Below are 13,800 nucleotides of genomic sequence, written 5' to 3'. Positions count from 1 at the left end.
GTGAGCTCTCCGAGTGGCATTCGGGCTAGCATGACATTTTCCAGCGCAGCCTTCAAACAACTCTGTGATTAAAACGCTGCCCAGTTTAGATCATTAGGTCAGCGACATGACTCAAACGCAGCAATTTAGTTCTCTCAAAGCATCTTCAGATGTTGAAAGTTGTTTTAACACACAAACATGCCAGGTTGGATATTTTAAACGCAAGATGCTGCAAATGCATGTCACTGGTGCATGTCCATGCACCTTTGTGCATTTCCAGACCGACACCGAGCCTTTTGAGTCATTTTCCCTTCAGCAAGAGGCAAAAACCCTCAAAAGCTACTTTCCGCTGACTGGACAGTTTTATTCCCTCTTGGAAAGGTGGGATAGAAAGGGGGTGGTCTGGGGGGAAAAAAAAATGCTGCCCTCATCGCCACGTTACTGCATTGATGGGCAATGGCGACGAATCCAGACTGTGACGCACTCAATGGCTTTGGCAGCTGGATGCAGAGTCCAAAAATAACTTCATAGTCCCCCAAAAGGCCTTATATTTCTTCGGAATTCATGGAAAGTGAAGGAACCGTTCCAGCCTCAAATTATCTGCATAGTGAAATCCGTATTAAGTGTAAGTCAATATTTTAATTGAGGCTGTCATACAAGTGGAAGGAGTTGAATACTGTATTGCAAACTACTGACCACTCTGAAGACTCCTGACATCACTCATGAACTCCCAGGACAATATTTTAAGTCGGCATTTGAACATTAAACATCATATGAGTAAAATAAAGTTTTTGAAAAATAAAACAAAACAAGTGCTGGATCATAAAACTAAAACAAAGTCAAATTACACACCCTTTTGACAGTCATACAGTTAAAAAAAGGGAAATTATTCGCAAGGTATTTATGAACCCAGGACTGTAAAAGTCCTGGAACATAAGTTCATCACTTCATGATAAAAGTAAGAAAGTCAAACACAAAATTGAGTCAGGGAAAGCTTTTTTTTCCCTCATCTGGGTTGTACATCAGTCACGACAGAGAACAGCAATTCAAAAGCCTTCAAAAATCTCTACGAATGAGTCCTGATGTTAAGGCTGCATCAGTCACTACAGTAAATTTTTGAGGGGGCGCATTAAGTGGATGCTGGAGGGGGTATGCGCTGTAAAAGAAAGTTTTATTGCAAGTGGGCCTTTTATGAAATAATAAGGAATGATTAGCATAATAACGGTGTAGTAATTGGCACTTGAAGGCCAGCAAGCTGCTTTAAAAAGCAGAATAATAATTTACAAGCCCAACGCAGTGTTGCTTTACCTCCCTCCTCGGCCCCCCATACATAATAAACCAATAAAGTGCAGCATTCACTGCAGGAATTCAGACTTGTGGCCATGTGAGAAACATCAAGTCCAATCCCTTCTGTCACTTTGTCTCACGGTGAAAATTCCTGACTCGTTACTTTTCGAAATTATATGGCTGCCTTTGGTTTTTAAAAGCGGCCTTAAGTTTTACCGCGCAGTAAACAAGAAAAGGAAATTCACCAAAAATAAAAGAGCAGCCACAAAGGATTGTATTTGTTTTGTCAAAAACACGTGAACATTCAAGTCAGACTGCTCGACTTGGACAGAGAAATGCATCGCGCATGAATTGCATCATTTATTCATGATATCACAACATCCAGTCCATTTGAAACAAATCATCCTGTGGCGTGTACCGGAGAAACGCTCAGTACCAGTAGGACCGCTGATGCCTCCTGTTCTCCTGGATGCCCATCTTCTCCATGACTTCCTCCTCAAGAGTCTTCAGGGAGGGCGTGTAGGTCTTCTCCAGCGTGTCCTCTGGACTGGTGTCTTTGGGACCGTCTAAAACAAACACCACATTTGAGAGAATGGCAATCCAAAGAGTATCCCCCTCCACTGGTTTCCTCACCTTTCCACTGCTGAGGCACAATGCCGTCTGGTCGCTCCACCACCGGCTTGGGGATGATGCGACCGGTCCGAAGCGACACTCGAACCCGCTCGCCCTCTTCGGTGAACCTCCACTCCACCTCGGTCGGCTTTCTGGAAGAGCGAAGGGCGGGTGGAGAAGGACCGCGCCATTCAGAGAGCACAGAGACAAAGGCCACTCCTGAATGGCTCGCCACTTTGTGGCGACTGCTCGAGCGCTGTCAGCATGCGGCGTGACCTGTCGGCAGGGTCGACGAGGCGGATGTCCCGCAGCAGGAGGGGAGCCTCGCTGGCGATGTAGGTGCCGCGGTAATCGCCGCTTTTCCCGATGTATCTGTAATGCTTCCATGGAAAGTGACAGTTCATTCAAAATGTGAATGAATGATTGATGGAGGTGCAACGATTCATGAACAACTCATGGCTTATCAAATGAATTGACAATTATTTTGGATGAATCGATTCATCAGTTGGATTATTATTATTATTATTATTTTTTTTATGCTGCGAATTTCAGCTTCTCAACAGTAAATAATATCCAATTTCTCTAGTACTCCATGAAAGCAGACTGTTTTTTCTGTGTTCATTAAAAAAAAAAAAAAAAAAAAGTTTGCCTGTGTTTTGATTGTTAATGATTCTGTTACGGACCAAATCGCTAAGTGGATCATAATTCATTTGTGCAATTTCTACCCTTTCTTAAATGAAGACCTTTTTCTTGGATCTGATTCATCAATGAATCGACAACATTATCAACAGATTAATCAACCATTATAAGAAATCATTAGTTGCAGCCCTAAAGATTGTGAGGATTTAACAAAAAAAAAAAAAAAAAACAATGCAGGCTTACTGTGTTTAGACCCTCCAGTATGACCCAGTTTCTGCGTCTGAAGACCTGGGTGACTTTCCCCTGTTTGCCTTTGTCCTTCCCAGACAGAATTTCCACCTGAAGGACGCAAACAGGTGAAATACTCAATTTCATGACAAACGGATGGATTAACTGCATTCCCATTCGCAGAATAAATTAAACTCACTACAAAACACTACTGTTGTACCTCATATAGTATTTGGTCTTCCTGTTTTTTGTTTTTTTTTAAATTGAGAAATTAAAAACAAATCGAAGTTACATATTTTCGTTGGACAATATCCATTTTATTGATAACAAATATTTGGAAGACATATTTTTTAAAGTCATATTATTCAACTGTAACAGTACTCTTACTACTCTGATTAAAACCACTGTTGGGCTCACCGTGTCCCCTCGGAACACAGACCAGTCCTCGTTGGCGATGGGCTCCACGAACACCTTGTTCCGCCTCTTGCCTGGCGGATTAAGACGCTTGGCAGCCGCGGTCCACGGCCTGTTGGTGCCGTAGCGGTAGTCCTTGGGCACCACCACCCGAGCGGCCATGGACAGCACCGCTGTCAGCCTCATGATGCCAAACGGCCGCTATCCGGAGGAACTGTGGCATGGATGGTAGCTATGAGCAGTTAGCCGAGAAGCTCAAGGGAGAGACGCTGCGGCTACGCTAACGTGAGCGCGTCGATAAATTGTGAATCAAGTGTCGTCAGCCGTTCCACCGTAACCTTGCACATTCGCACAGGCTTAAAATTGACATCAAATAACATTATGGAAGTAAATAAAATGAATCGAATAGGTTTACGTGAGTCTTACCTTCTTCTCAATGTCACGCCGCGTGAGGAAGAGGCCTAAAAGGCAGCAGCACCACCTACGGGACTGGAAGATCATATGCGCGCATGCGCAATACCCAAACTCTGTCCATGCAACCATTTTGGCACAACCTGTACTTATTCAATGGATCTCGTTTTATACTATATCGCACTTTCACAACTTTCCTTCACATGTATCTAAACAGACTGCAGTTAAACCTTTTATAGATCTTCGAGGACAATTGAAACACGTTAAAAAGAGAAACAGACTGCATATTTAACTGTTCAATTCATACAGACAATGCTAAAACAAGAGTCTTTGTAATAAACATGTTTATTAAATGGACCAGCAGCTACAATATTAAACTAAAGCGCAGCATATTAAAACAACGGGGGAGGTGATAGCAACAATTACACTCAGAGAACAAATCAATTCGCCGTGTACTTTAAACAGCAGAGTGGAAAATGTTGATGCATGATGTGCGTCAAGGTCACATTTTGACCATGTTATGTACAAAATTATTATTATTATTTTTTCTTCTTTTTCTTTGCTTGCTCCCACTGGATTCACGTAGCAGGGGAGAGTTGTGAACTAACAACGACACACATTAACCCTAAAATAAATCACTCCTTGTTTAGAACTTCACAATGTTGTTCAACATAAGACTTGTACATAAGTACACTGGGGGTTGGGGTGGTCATGGGGGGGAAACGTAAGACTCAAATTCCAGTTCAGCAATTTTGGAGACCAAAAATTATTTTTACAAGGTTTCACCATCAAAAACACTTCTAAGTGTATACCGTATTTCTGAGAATAGTAGTCAAGGTGGAGCCTGAAGTTACCCAACTGCAAAAGGTTTAGTCAAAGTATACTTTTAAGCTACATAAAAATTACTAGTAGGTAAGCCGGCCCAATTTACAAACTGTGGGATGTCAACATGGCTGCACACAACATTGTTGCATGACCACACAGAACGCGAGTCGTCGTAAAGAAGTCATCTCCACGTCACGCAGTTGTCTTTCACAACCACTCTCAATTTGAACTCGCTTAAAACATTCACCAAGACTCTGCGCTCTCCGGTTATTTGAGAAAGGCGTAAGCTTGGCCAACTGGATCACTATTTGAGGAAATACGGTACACGTGAAAGATGAAAAGATGAACGCAAATGCCGTCAAATGATCACGACATCATCAACATTTGGGTTTTTTTTTTTTTTTGTTCTGATCGCATTAGATGGTGGTTAAGATGAACTTGAAGAGTGTTAACTTTTGAAAGGGTGTAGTGGGCTACACGCTAACATGGCCGAGCATGCGGGAATGTCTTTCAGCTTCAGACTATGACCGCGACACACAATTCTCCGAAGTATTAACATATCAAACGCTAAAATTGTCGCTCTGAGACAGGGTCTAAATATATATATGTATATATATTTATATATCATATGTTCAATACACAATCAGATGTTAAATTATTCACACGTGGGCACCCTCAATGAGCACAACACCACCAAAAGGAAGCAACCAAATATCACCGTACACCGGACAAGACCATGTTGAATGGCAGGCTTTCCTGAACACAAAACAAAGGGCCTCTTGTGTTGAACGGCAGGGTTTCCCCAAAACAAAGTGGGTGCCTATCGTCTTGGAGTCTTCGTTGTTTATTTGAAGTAAATATTTCGTGTTTATATACAGTTGTAGGCCGATGTTATGGCAATGGTTTGGGAAACCCCGATTAGGTAAACGGGACACAAACTTAAATATCTGCCGAGCAGCTAATGTAAAACAACCGGAAGTAAAACACTTAAATTTAAAGCTGAAAGCATGAGTGAAAATGTTTTTTTTCCCTCTCAACATATACACTAAGTATTACAATATCCATAATTGAAGACCATTTTCAAATATTGAGTTACCCTTTGTTTGTCGTTATTTAGGTTTGACACCTGGCATTCACTCCGTGTAATTACTTAATTGCACTTGGAAATAAAAAAATATGTACACACCAAAATCCCCATTTATAAACGAGCCCCAAACAGCTCAATTGGTTTTGAAATCCAATTGTTATTATTCCTATTGGGATATATGATATCCCAATTTGACAAATGAACATTTCTTTGTCTCGCCATACAAACGCTTTTTGTTGTTGTTGTTGAAAATATTCATGGATCTTGTGAAATCTGTTTTCCTGCACGTCAAGGCGTCCACGCTTCTGTTCCAGATGAGAAGCATCGACGGGTTCTTGTCTCAAGAGGCAAACGTTAAGCACTCTCTGTCACGGCCTGCGGGTGGGGAATTTTATGGGAGCAGTTGGGGAAAACAAAACATATGATTACTGCTGAGATTTTCGCCTTTAGAATGAAAATCAGGGCTTTGGCGCCATCATGTGGCATCTTAGGACATTTCCAAACCAGCGACTGAGTTTTCCGTAAATAATGGGGGGAAGTTTAAAAAAAATAAAATCTGCAAATGCTTGTATTTGTGCACGCAGAACTGTGCATGGGTGGGGAACAGAAAATACGAAAGTCCTGCTCCGTGCTTAATGATGTGCAAGGGGGGACATAGATGCAAAAACGATTTACTGCCATCTCCAGCGCGGTAGCGCTCTGACAACAATTTACCTTATCTGCCATTTGTTTTCCCGGTGCTGCGGTATTTTCCTCGGGCGCGGCCACGTCATTGACCTTGCCCTCCGTCTTTGCGTTGTCTACGTCGGAAGCACCCTCGGCATCCGCGTCCTTCGGCCGCTTAGGCGAGACCTGACAGAGAGCGCACAGGCTGATTGGCGATCTTTTTTCCACTTGTTTGATAAAAGCCAGCAAAAGTCCTGATTTTTGGGTGTCCCTGAAAGATGATCTTAAGTGATTATCCCGGGCTGTTGTGTGCTACCAATGATTTTCCTGCGCCAATGTGCTCAATCAAAAAACTCTCCCAGGTCTCCCAAATCAGTCTTGGTTCTACATCAGTCTTCGGGCTTGATGGTGGAGACTTGCGTTTGTTGGTGCAAATATGTGTGTGTGTTTCTAGTATACTGTGTTAATGATCTCAATTACAATACACATAAGAGCAGTAAGCACAGTCAGTGTTTCACTCACCTCCGCCGACTCGTCAGCCTTGCGCTTGTTTCCTCCTCTGTCATTCTTCTCGTCAATGACCAGGGCACCCTCGTCCTCGTCGCTGCTACCCTCCGCGTCGGCTTTCTCCGAACCGGCGGCTTCTTCTGACTCGTCATCCTTCTTTGATGACTTCGAGCATATTTGCGCTCATTTGTAACAATTAAATATTACGTGCGGGCCAAGTGGAAAAGAGCGGCGTCTCACCTTGTAACCTTCATGTGTGACGGTGGGGTTGTTCTCAATCTCCCAGAGGCCCTCGGCGAAGCCTTTCCTCTTGTTGGCTTTTCCGTACTTCTCTTTGCACTCGTCGTATGGGAACAAGTCCTTGGCCCCGAGGGACGCCCTGAAACACCAAATGCTGTCAAACCCTCATTATGTCTACTTAGAGTAACAATTTAACAACCTGTGTGCAGAGGTTTTGCTGTGTTCCAAGGTATGTTTTCCTCATAAGGAAAATATGTAAAATTGATCTGCTGCCGTAATGAAGCCCTTTAACTTTTGTGTAACTCACCAGTTCACTGTTTTGGAACCAGTCCAATGCAATAATAACACTATCTTGCTTTGGCACAATCTTTTTGTGAAGGAATCCAAAACCGATAAGGCAGGATAAAAAGATGAGTCGCTGAACTGCCACGCTGTTACTTACGTTTCGTGCGTCCCGAAAAAGAACACCTGGTACTTGTTGGAGGGTGACTTCACTGCTCGCTCTGGGAACTCGTCAATCTGCAAAAGAGCAGACGCGAAATGTTTAAAAACGTGAAAATGTAGCTGGTTGGAAAAATACCATGCTCTGTCAGTAAATGCTCCACAGGTTGCTGGGAACATTTATTCACAAATTGTGGCACATTCCATGTGCCAACAACAGTGGCTAAATTACAGGGCCCCTTTGTTCATGAACAAACTCAAATTTGTACGGATGTCAAATTGGGGCTCCGACGCAGTACAAGAGTCATAACGACACCTCAAAACTCAAATTTAATAATCCACCCTCAACCAAACTGATGAAAATAAACCATGGCTTCCCGGGGATAGGATGTGTACTGTACAAAAACTCACTCTCCAAATAATTCTTGAAGTACAATATTACCTACTTATGTGCAACACAGTGCATTGGGATCATTGCTTGAGGAGTTTCAAATATACACAATATGTTCAGTGGATTACACTGTGAAATATGATCATCTCCCTCTTGAGTTTCATGACAACAACGCTAGATTATTTTAATGTTGATCATGATAGTGGTAGAGAGCCAAGCATTTTCTTTGAGGTAATATTTGGTGCAAATAGCTTAAGACACCACTGATCTATAGAAAGATTTCCAGCATTTTACTTTGATCTCATAAAAAGGGACCCCCGACCCATATCTTGGATAAGGGCATTGCCACCACTGTTTGCATTGTTGCAACAAGTGTCACCCTCGCTGCTAACCCACTCGACTCAATATTATCCACCGACAACGGCGATTTTTTTAAACGTTTTTAGATGGGGGGCGGCTGCTGATACTTCAATTTATTTGACGTAGCCTTCCAGCGTCTACAAATGGCCTGTTAGGATACGTGTAGTTGCACTTGGGGTTACTAAAAGCAGAAAACATCACGCTACTTTCTGTTTCAAATATGGCTAAGAGAAGAAATACGTGTGCGCGCAGGCGTGAGTGTACGCTAGCTAGCAAAAAGCGCGGTAAGCTAAGATACGCAAGCTAGTAGGCCTCTCGTTCAGGCAAGCATTGTTTCAATGAAAAAAAAAAAAAAGAAAAGCCTTGCAGATCGGAATGGCGCTTACCCTGGCGGGCCAGTGCGGGTAGCCTTTCATTTTGGCGAAGACCAGGTCTCCTGGTTTGTACTCCCGCTGCCTGTTGGACCGGGGCATGTTTTTTTTTTTTAATTCCTGCAGAAATCGGCGCCGAGACGTAGTCGAAGCAGCGATAAGAGCAGCTGTAACACGATTATACACCACACCTGAACCCGGCGTCGTTTTTCAAAGAAATCAACGGCGAAAACGCGCCACTCGTCTTTTTTTCGGCGCGAAATGAGCGACTACGCGACCTTTGACGCGATTTTTTTCTTTCTATTTCGCTGTCAATGTTTTTTTCAATCGCGTCGCCCAATCCGATGGCGCTGATTCCCCGTGGCCGGGGTTTGAAATTGAATCCCGCTTTTCCCTCCGACGGAGGCGCCTCCACCGAGGAGTAGACAGCGATCAGGTTGCCTTTCGCACGCCGTCCGTTTGGGGCAGTAGGCGCCACGTCGATACTTGCTTTTCCGGGCGAGAAGAAGTAAAAGTTGACGTCATTGTCCTGCGACTTTGAGAGGAAGTGCGGAAACATTTCGCCTAGCTGACTAAGAAGCCCAAAAAACAACAACAACAACAACAAAAACATGTCAGTGTGTCACTTTTTTCTTCAGGGACGCTGTCGTTACGGTGATAAATGCTGGAACGAGCATCCAAGAGGAGGCGTTGAAAGCTGTAACTCTAACCGCTCTTCGGCTCCCCAGCAGTCTCGCGGTGGAGGCGGCGGTATGTAGTTTATCGTCGTATGTACTGTATGTGTAAAATTTAAGATAATAATTCATTTACACGAGCCAAGCATTATAAGACATGTCGTTTAAAGACAAGCCCTATTGTATAAGTAGTGTATCATTCTCCTTTGATAATTATTAAGAAGGTAATGAATCTTTCCACCTTTTTCTGCTTTGTTAAACTTTTCATACTTTTCTTAATCTTTGTTCTAGTTTCAAAAGGTTGGTATCATTGGAAATCTTGCCTGACATTGAAGGAAAGTGCCAATCTATAATGACGATGTTAATTATTTTTAAGTAGTTAATTTTCGAGACAAATGAGAAAATGTGGCTCTCAAAACATGATAAGATTTAAAAAAAACACATACGTTGTTAAAATACATAGTAAGGAATATACCACCATAGGCATTTGAAATTGATCAAAATGAAATGAAATTAGTCTTCGAAGTGCGACGGTATGTCATCAGAGTAACATACCAAGCTAATGGCAGATCCTAAAAAATGTATGTGCAAATCCAGCCATTTACAGTGATGAAAGTCCTTTTCGCGGAATTCCAGATTTCAAAATTTTCATGAAAATTCCTCTGGAAAATTTAGGAAAAATTGCCTAAAATTAATCCAGATATTATTAGAGAACATTGAACGAACACGTTTGATTTCGTTGTTTTGCTTTCACGAGCGTAGCCACGTTGAGGCACGAACACTAGGAACAGGAACGCCCCTCCCCTCGCATTCTCATGGCCTCGTCATATCTCTGAGATTTTGACGTTTCGGCGAGAACGGAAGCCACAAAAGGTGCACGTGTGCACACAAAAGGCAGATTAATCATTGAATGTCGAGTATTTGAATAGCGTTTTGTGTAAACTAATTCATGCGTGATTGGCCAGCACAATGTTCAAACAGGTAGACAGGCAAGCTGACATACGTGCAATCGACGCGAGTGTTAGGAACACGTTCAAGTGGTCATGGCTTGAGGAAAAGGACTTGAACTGACATTTTTTGTCCGACTACATTAGAAAGGTCGACGAACCTGATAAGTCAGTTAAAATCATATATTTATATTTTCAGGAAAGTCCATTTTCATCTCTGCATTTACATTTAGTCGAATCACAGAAAAACATACAATTCAGATAAATGGGGATTTGAAAGCACATTTTACTCGCCGTTAAGGTTTTTGCTGCCCATTTATCATCTGTAAATTTCAGTATCTGTTGTTTGAGATTTGTAGCGTGTTTTTGGTCGATCAGAAAATGTCCATGCTACGATCGCAATTCAGGTTGTGTGATATTGAGTATGTAGCTCATTGAGTGACCACTGCCGACATTCTGCAGTGGATGCGCACATATCGACATGGATGCCGCAATGTTGATTTGTTTGGCGTGTGTACGTTTCAGCATTTGGCAACAAGGTCTGGGTGAATCCCTCTCAGCAAAAAGGAGGCTTCAACCAGCAACAGCCCTCCCGCGGAAGCGATCAATGGGCTGGGAGGAGTCAGGATGTGAAGAGCTCCGACTTTAGCTTCTCTTCTCAAAACAGATTCTCGGCACTCAGCAACAATAACAACTTTGAGAGGGGAGGAAGGCGAGGAGGTGGAAGAGAAGCGACGGTATCTGGCGAAGAAGATGATGAACAGAAACTGTGAGTCTCCTTTTTGTGACGTACAGTACTTTAGAATGCGTTCACATGACCTAAAAGTGTGTTCTTTTATTTGAGATTTGAGTTAAATACAGCAACTCCATACTTGTCCTTTTCCCTATCATCCAGGGAGGTGATTCAGAACGACATGAAGACTTTGGAGAACTCGGGCCAATGGGGCTTTTCATGTTATTGTACCTTCAAGACACATATATCTGGTGTGTATCAAACACATCATCTTTGTCCGATTTTTTTTTTTTTTTTTTTAGAGAATAAACTTGGTGACTTTGTTTGACTTTCTCCCCTTCGTAGGTTTTACTGATCTATCTCCAGAAGAGCTGAGGCTGGAATATTACTCCGCCAAAGCATCAGGAGACCTGCAGAGTTATGTACGTGAAGTATTTTCATTTCATTTCACTGTATCTGTCCGTTGCACAGATTAACATGCCGTGGTTCTTCTGGTCCATCTCTTAGTTGAATGGTGTCAATCTGTTGCTCAATCAGTGGAGAAGCAGAGTCCAGGAATTGCTGCTCATGAAACCAGCCACTCGAGCAGCGTTGGTACACAGCACACCGCAACCCTTGAACATGTCCTTATATTTAATATGCAGTGGTTTCTTGACTTGCCTGTGTCTCAAAAGACTCAAACTCAAGTCTCGGTACCACAATAAAGTTTTGAAATACAGTTACTGAGAAGTGGATAGATTTTTTTTTTTCTTTGTAGCTTGCAGAACTGAAAAATCCCTCTTCTCCGGTCTCGTCCAGTGACTTTGGCTCAACAGCTTCTGGATTTGGGTCATCTTCATTTGGTTTGGGCAGTAAAGGTAAGTGCCGTGATCAAACCTTCAATCTTTGTCTTCGTTTTAATTCATTGTCCATGTACCTTGGACCCTTTGAAAATGATTGAACCAGAATTTTTTTTTAACGTGAGAGACCCCACCCTAAAGACAAGTAAAAAAAATGTGACTGTAGCAACCCCATTGTGCCAATTTCACTTTTTTTTTTGAATGTAGGATTTGGAGAAGCACCAGTTCAAGCAAGCACATTCAGTTTTGCCTCTCTCGAGGGTGGATTTGGCTCTTCAGCAGCTCCAACATCCACACCGAGTTTTGGCAGTGCCATCTCAGTCCCGACTGGGTTTGGTGCCACCTCCTCTTCATCTGGTTTTGGTTCTGGTGCTCCTTCAGCTGCATCGTTCTCCTTCGGGTCTCCGCCCAGCAACCAGCTGGCGGCTTCATCTTCGGGCTTTGGCTCGGCCGCCTGCTTCAGCTTCTCCTCCACTGCCAACAACAATAAAGCGACATTTGGAAGCGGTTTTGGATCCAAGGCACCTGTGGGAAGTTTGTTCGGACAGTCGAGTTCTTCCACAGGCTCTGCTGGCGGTGCCTCGGACACGTTGTTCTCCCCCGAGAGTGATCTGACCCCTGAAGAGCTGGATCAATTCAAAGCACAGAAGTTCACTTTGGGACAGATTCCTTTGAAGCCTCCTCCTGCTCAAATGCTGCGGCTTTGATGCTCAAGAGTATTTTATGATCACACCCAAGTGGCTCAGGTGACCAAGTTGTGTTTGATATGAACGAAGGAATAAATATTTGTCCTTTTTCCCCGCGTGTTGAAAATGACCCATTTTCGTTACTCACATTTGTACTCTTTCTGAAATGACTTAAGATGCCCCAAGAGGCTTCCTTTTGACTTATGTTCGAGAGCTCAAAATCGATTCATGTGCCCTTTCGAAATGTGTACGTGGTTGATCTCCATTGCTTTGTTGACGGATGACAACGACGGGTGCGCCGACCGCCGCTTGAATGGCCTCTCGCTTGGGAATGCCAATGAGCTGATTGGGATTCATTGGCACATCAGTTTTCACGGTTTGGTACAGCTGCAGACAACAAAAGGCCTCTGCAAGTGAAACATTTAATTGTATTGTGCCACTGTGGTTTCCCTGTTGGGAGTAGAATATTGATCCCCAGCCTTACAGATTTATGTTTGTAGTGGTGGCTCCCTGCGCTGGTTATGTTGTTAAATACATATTTCGCTTGTGTATGCTGGACTGGGTTACAAAGCAACACACTGACATTAAGAAGCCATGACAGTGTTTGCTCTCACAAGATTGAGGCTGTCAGAGATATGTTTATGTGACGCTCATGACCAATGGCATCTGCAGTATGTGCAACTGCACAGAGCGGCATTGCTGGGGGCCGGCAACGTGCCCCACAATTTAAATAAAAAAAACAACAAACCAAAAAATATGACGTGAATTTTTATTTTCTGGTCAGTAACGTTGTCAAATATCTGCGTTTGTAAATGGAATTGAAGCCCCTTAGTGGAGTCACACTTCACAGAAGAAATGCAGAGTGGAGAGCAGATATACATCATGGTCAAGTTTATGTCAAGTAAGGCCAGAAGCCAAGACTTTGGAAGCATTTTAGCAACGTCATTCTCGACGTAAATTCGATTCCCTTGACTTTAAAAACACAAAAGCATTTCATTTGTACAATTTTATGCATGGGCTAATTTCCAGTTTCATGGTTTAGCGTGGTTTGAAAAAGCTACGGTGTCAAATACTGCTCAAACTAGCTAACCGGAAATGAGCTCTTCTTTTCTTTTTCAGTGGGTCCCCGAAGCAGGGCACAATATAACTGGCCCCGCCTACTGGCCGAAGATAGCTGGGATAGGCTCCAGCACGCCCGCGACCCTCGAGAGGATTAGCACATTATCAAATGGACGGATGTAAGGGCCAGACCAGTGTTTTTTTGTTTTTTTTTTAATGAAATCCTTTTTACATTTTGTATTTTGGCTGCAAGGCTAAAATTTTAATTTGTTCCAAAAATTAGTTGTCAAATCCGACGTTTTTTCCCCTCTTGTTTTTGTATTAAATTATAACTCATCAACCAAATCTTTTTTTTGACGTGTTTTTGTCTTCCTGTGCTTTAGGCGTATGTCAAGTTTGAGTTG

At 42.9% G+C, this 13,800-nt stretch overlaps 3 protein-coding genes across 5 annotated transcripts; 1 reads left to right on the top strand and 2 right to left on the bottom strand.

Annotated features, from left to right (window-relative positions):
* Positions 1–961: 961 nt before the first annotated feature.
* Positions 962–3,689, bottom strand: mrpl24 (mitochondrial ribosomal protein L24). 2 transcript variants are annotated; one of them, XR_002168011.1, is made up of 7 exons: positions 3,586–3,689; positions 3,163–3,373; positions 2,761–2,856; positions 2,155–2,258; positions 1,900–2,030; positions 1,604–1,832; positions 962–1,571 (listed from the first exon to the last, which is right to left on the bottom strand). XR_002168011.1 is itself a non-coding variant. In XM_019867898.1 (6 exons), exons 2-6 carry the CDS (start codon positions 3,343–3,345, stop codon positions 1,696–1,698), a joined length of 651 nt encoding a protein of 216 aa, XP_019723457.1. In that variant the 5' UTR covers positions 3,346–3,373; positions 3,586–3,689; the 3' UTR covers positions 962–1,695. The 2 variants fall into 2 exon arrangements, 1 of the variants encoding a protein (XP_019723457.1); XM_019867898.1 differs by having other exon boundaries at positions 962–1,832.
* Positions 3,690–3,897: 208 nt separating this feature from the next.
* On the bottom strand, positions 3,898–8,877 carry hdgfl3 (HDGF like 3). Of its 2 annotated transcripts, none has more exons than XM_019867901.1 (6): positions 8,474–8,877; positions 7,338–7,414; positions 6,896–7,034; positions 6,671–6,811; positions 6,197–6,334; positions 3,898–5,857 (listed from the first exon to the last, which is right to left on the bottom strand). In XM_019867901.1, exons 1-6 carry the CDS (start codon positions 8,558–8,560, stop codon positions 5,837–5,839), a joined length of 603 nt encoding a protein of 200 aa, XP_019723460.1. In that variant the 5' UTR covers positions 8,561–8,877; the 3' UTR covers positions 3,898–5,836. The 2 variants fall into 2 exon arrangements, with proteins under 2 accessions (XP_019723460.1, XP_019723459.1); XM_019867900.1 differs by having other exon boundaries at positions 6,671–6,820; positions 8,474–8,873.
* A 96-nt stretch (positions 8,878–8,973) lies between these two features.
* nup42 (nucleoporin 42) lies at positions 8,974–13,733 on the top strand. Its single transcript, XM_019867823.1, has 7 exons — positions 8,974–9,208; positions 10,605–10,848; positions 10,975–11,063; positions 11,158–11,234; positions 11,320–11,406; positions 11,570–11,669; positions 11,859–13,733. Exons 1-7 carry the CDS (start codon positions 9,070–9,072, stop codon positions 12,356–12,358), a joined length of 1,236 nt encoding a protein of 411 aa, XP_019723382.1. The 5' UTR covers positions 8,974–9,069; the 3' UTR covers positions 12,359–13,733.
* Positions 13,734–13,800: the final 67 nt, after the last annotated feature.

The sequence above is a fragment of the Hippocampus comes genome, unplaced genomic scaffold, assembly GCF_001891065.2.
Source record: "Hippocampus comes isolate QL1 unplaced genomic scaffold, H_comes_QL1_v1.1 scaffold207, whole genome shotgun sequence".
In the NCBI taxonomy this organism is placed as follows: domain Eukaryota; kingdom Metazoa; phylum Chordata; class Actinopteri; order Syngnathiformes; family Syngnathidae; genus Hippocampus; species Hippocampus comes.
This window is presented reverse-complemented; position numbering and strand designations above follow the sequence as displayed.

Coding starts and splice junctions, on each gene's coding strand:
- nup42 (XM_019867823.1), top strand. CDS start 9,070: ATGTCAGTGTGTCACTTTTTTCTTCAGGGACGCTGTCGTTACGGTGAT. Junction 9,209..10,604: donor GTCTCGCGGTGGAGGCGGCG/GTATGTAGTTTA, acceptor TGTACGTTTCAG/CATTTGGCAACAAGGTCTGG. Junction 11,670..11,858: donor ATTTGGTTTGGGCAGTAAAG/GTAAGTGCCGTG, acceptor TTTTGAATGTAG/GATTTGGAGAAGCACCAGTT.
- hdgfl3 (XM_019867900.1), bottom strand. CDS start 8,560: ATGCCCCGGTCCAACAGGCAGCGGGAGTACAAACCAGGAGACCTGGTC. Junction 7,035..7,337: donor TTTTTCGGGACGCACGAAAC/GTAAGTAACAGC, acceptor TTGGTGTTTCAG/GGCGTCCCTCGGGGCCAAGG. Junction 6,335..6,670: donor AGGCTGACGAGTCGGCGGAG/GTGAGTGAAACA, acceptor GCTCTCTGTCAG/GTCTCGCCTAAGCGGCCGAA.
- mrpl24 (XM_019867898.1), bottom strand. CDS start 3,345: ATGAGGCTGACAGCGGTGCTGTCCATGGCCGCTCGGGTGGTGGTGCCC. Junction 2,857..3,162: donor CTGTGTTCCGAGGGGACACG/GTGAGCCCAACA, acceptor TGCGTCCTTCAG/GTGGAAATTCTGTCTGGGAA. Junction 1,833..1,899: donor TGTGCCTCAGCAGTGGAAAG/GTGAGGAAACCA, acceptor TGTTTGTTTTAG/ACGGTCCCAAAGACACCAGT.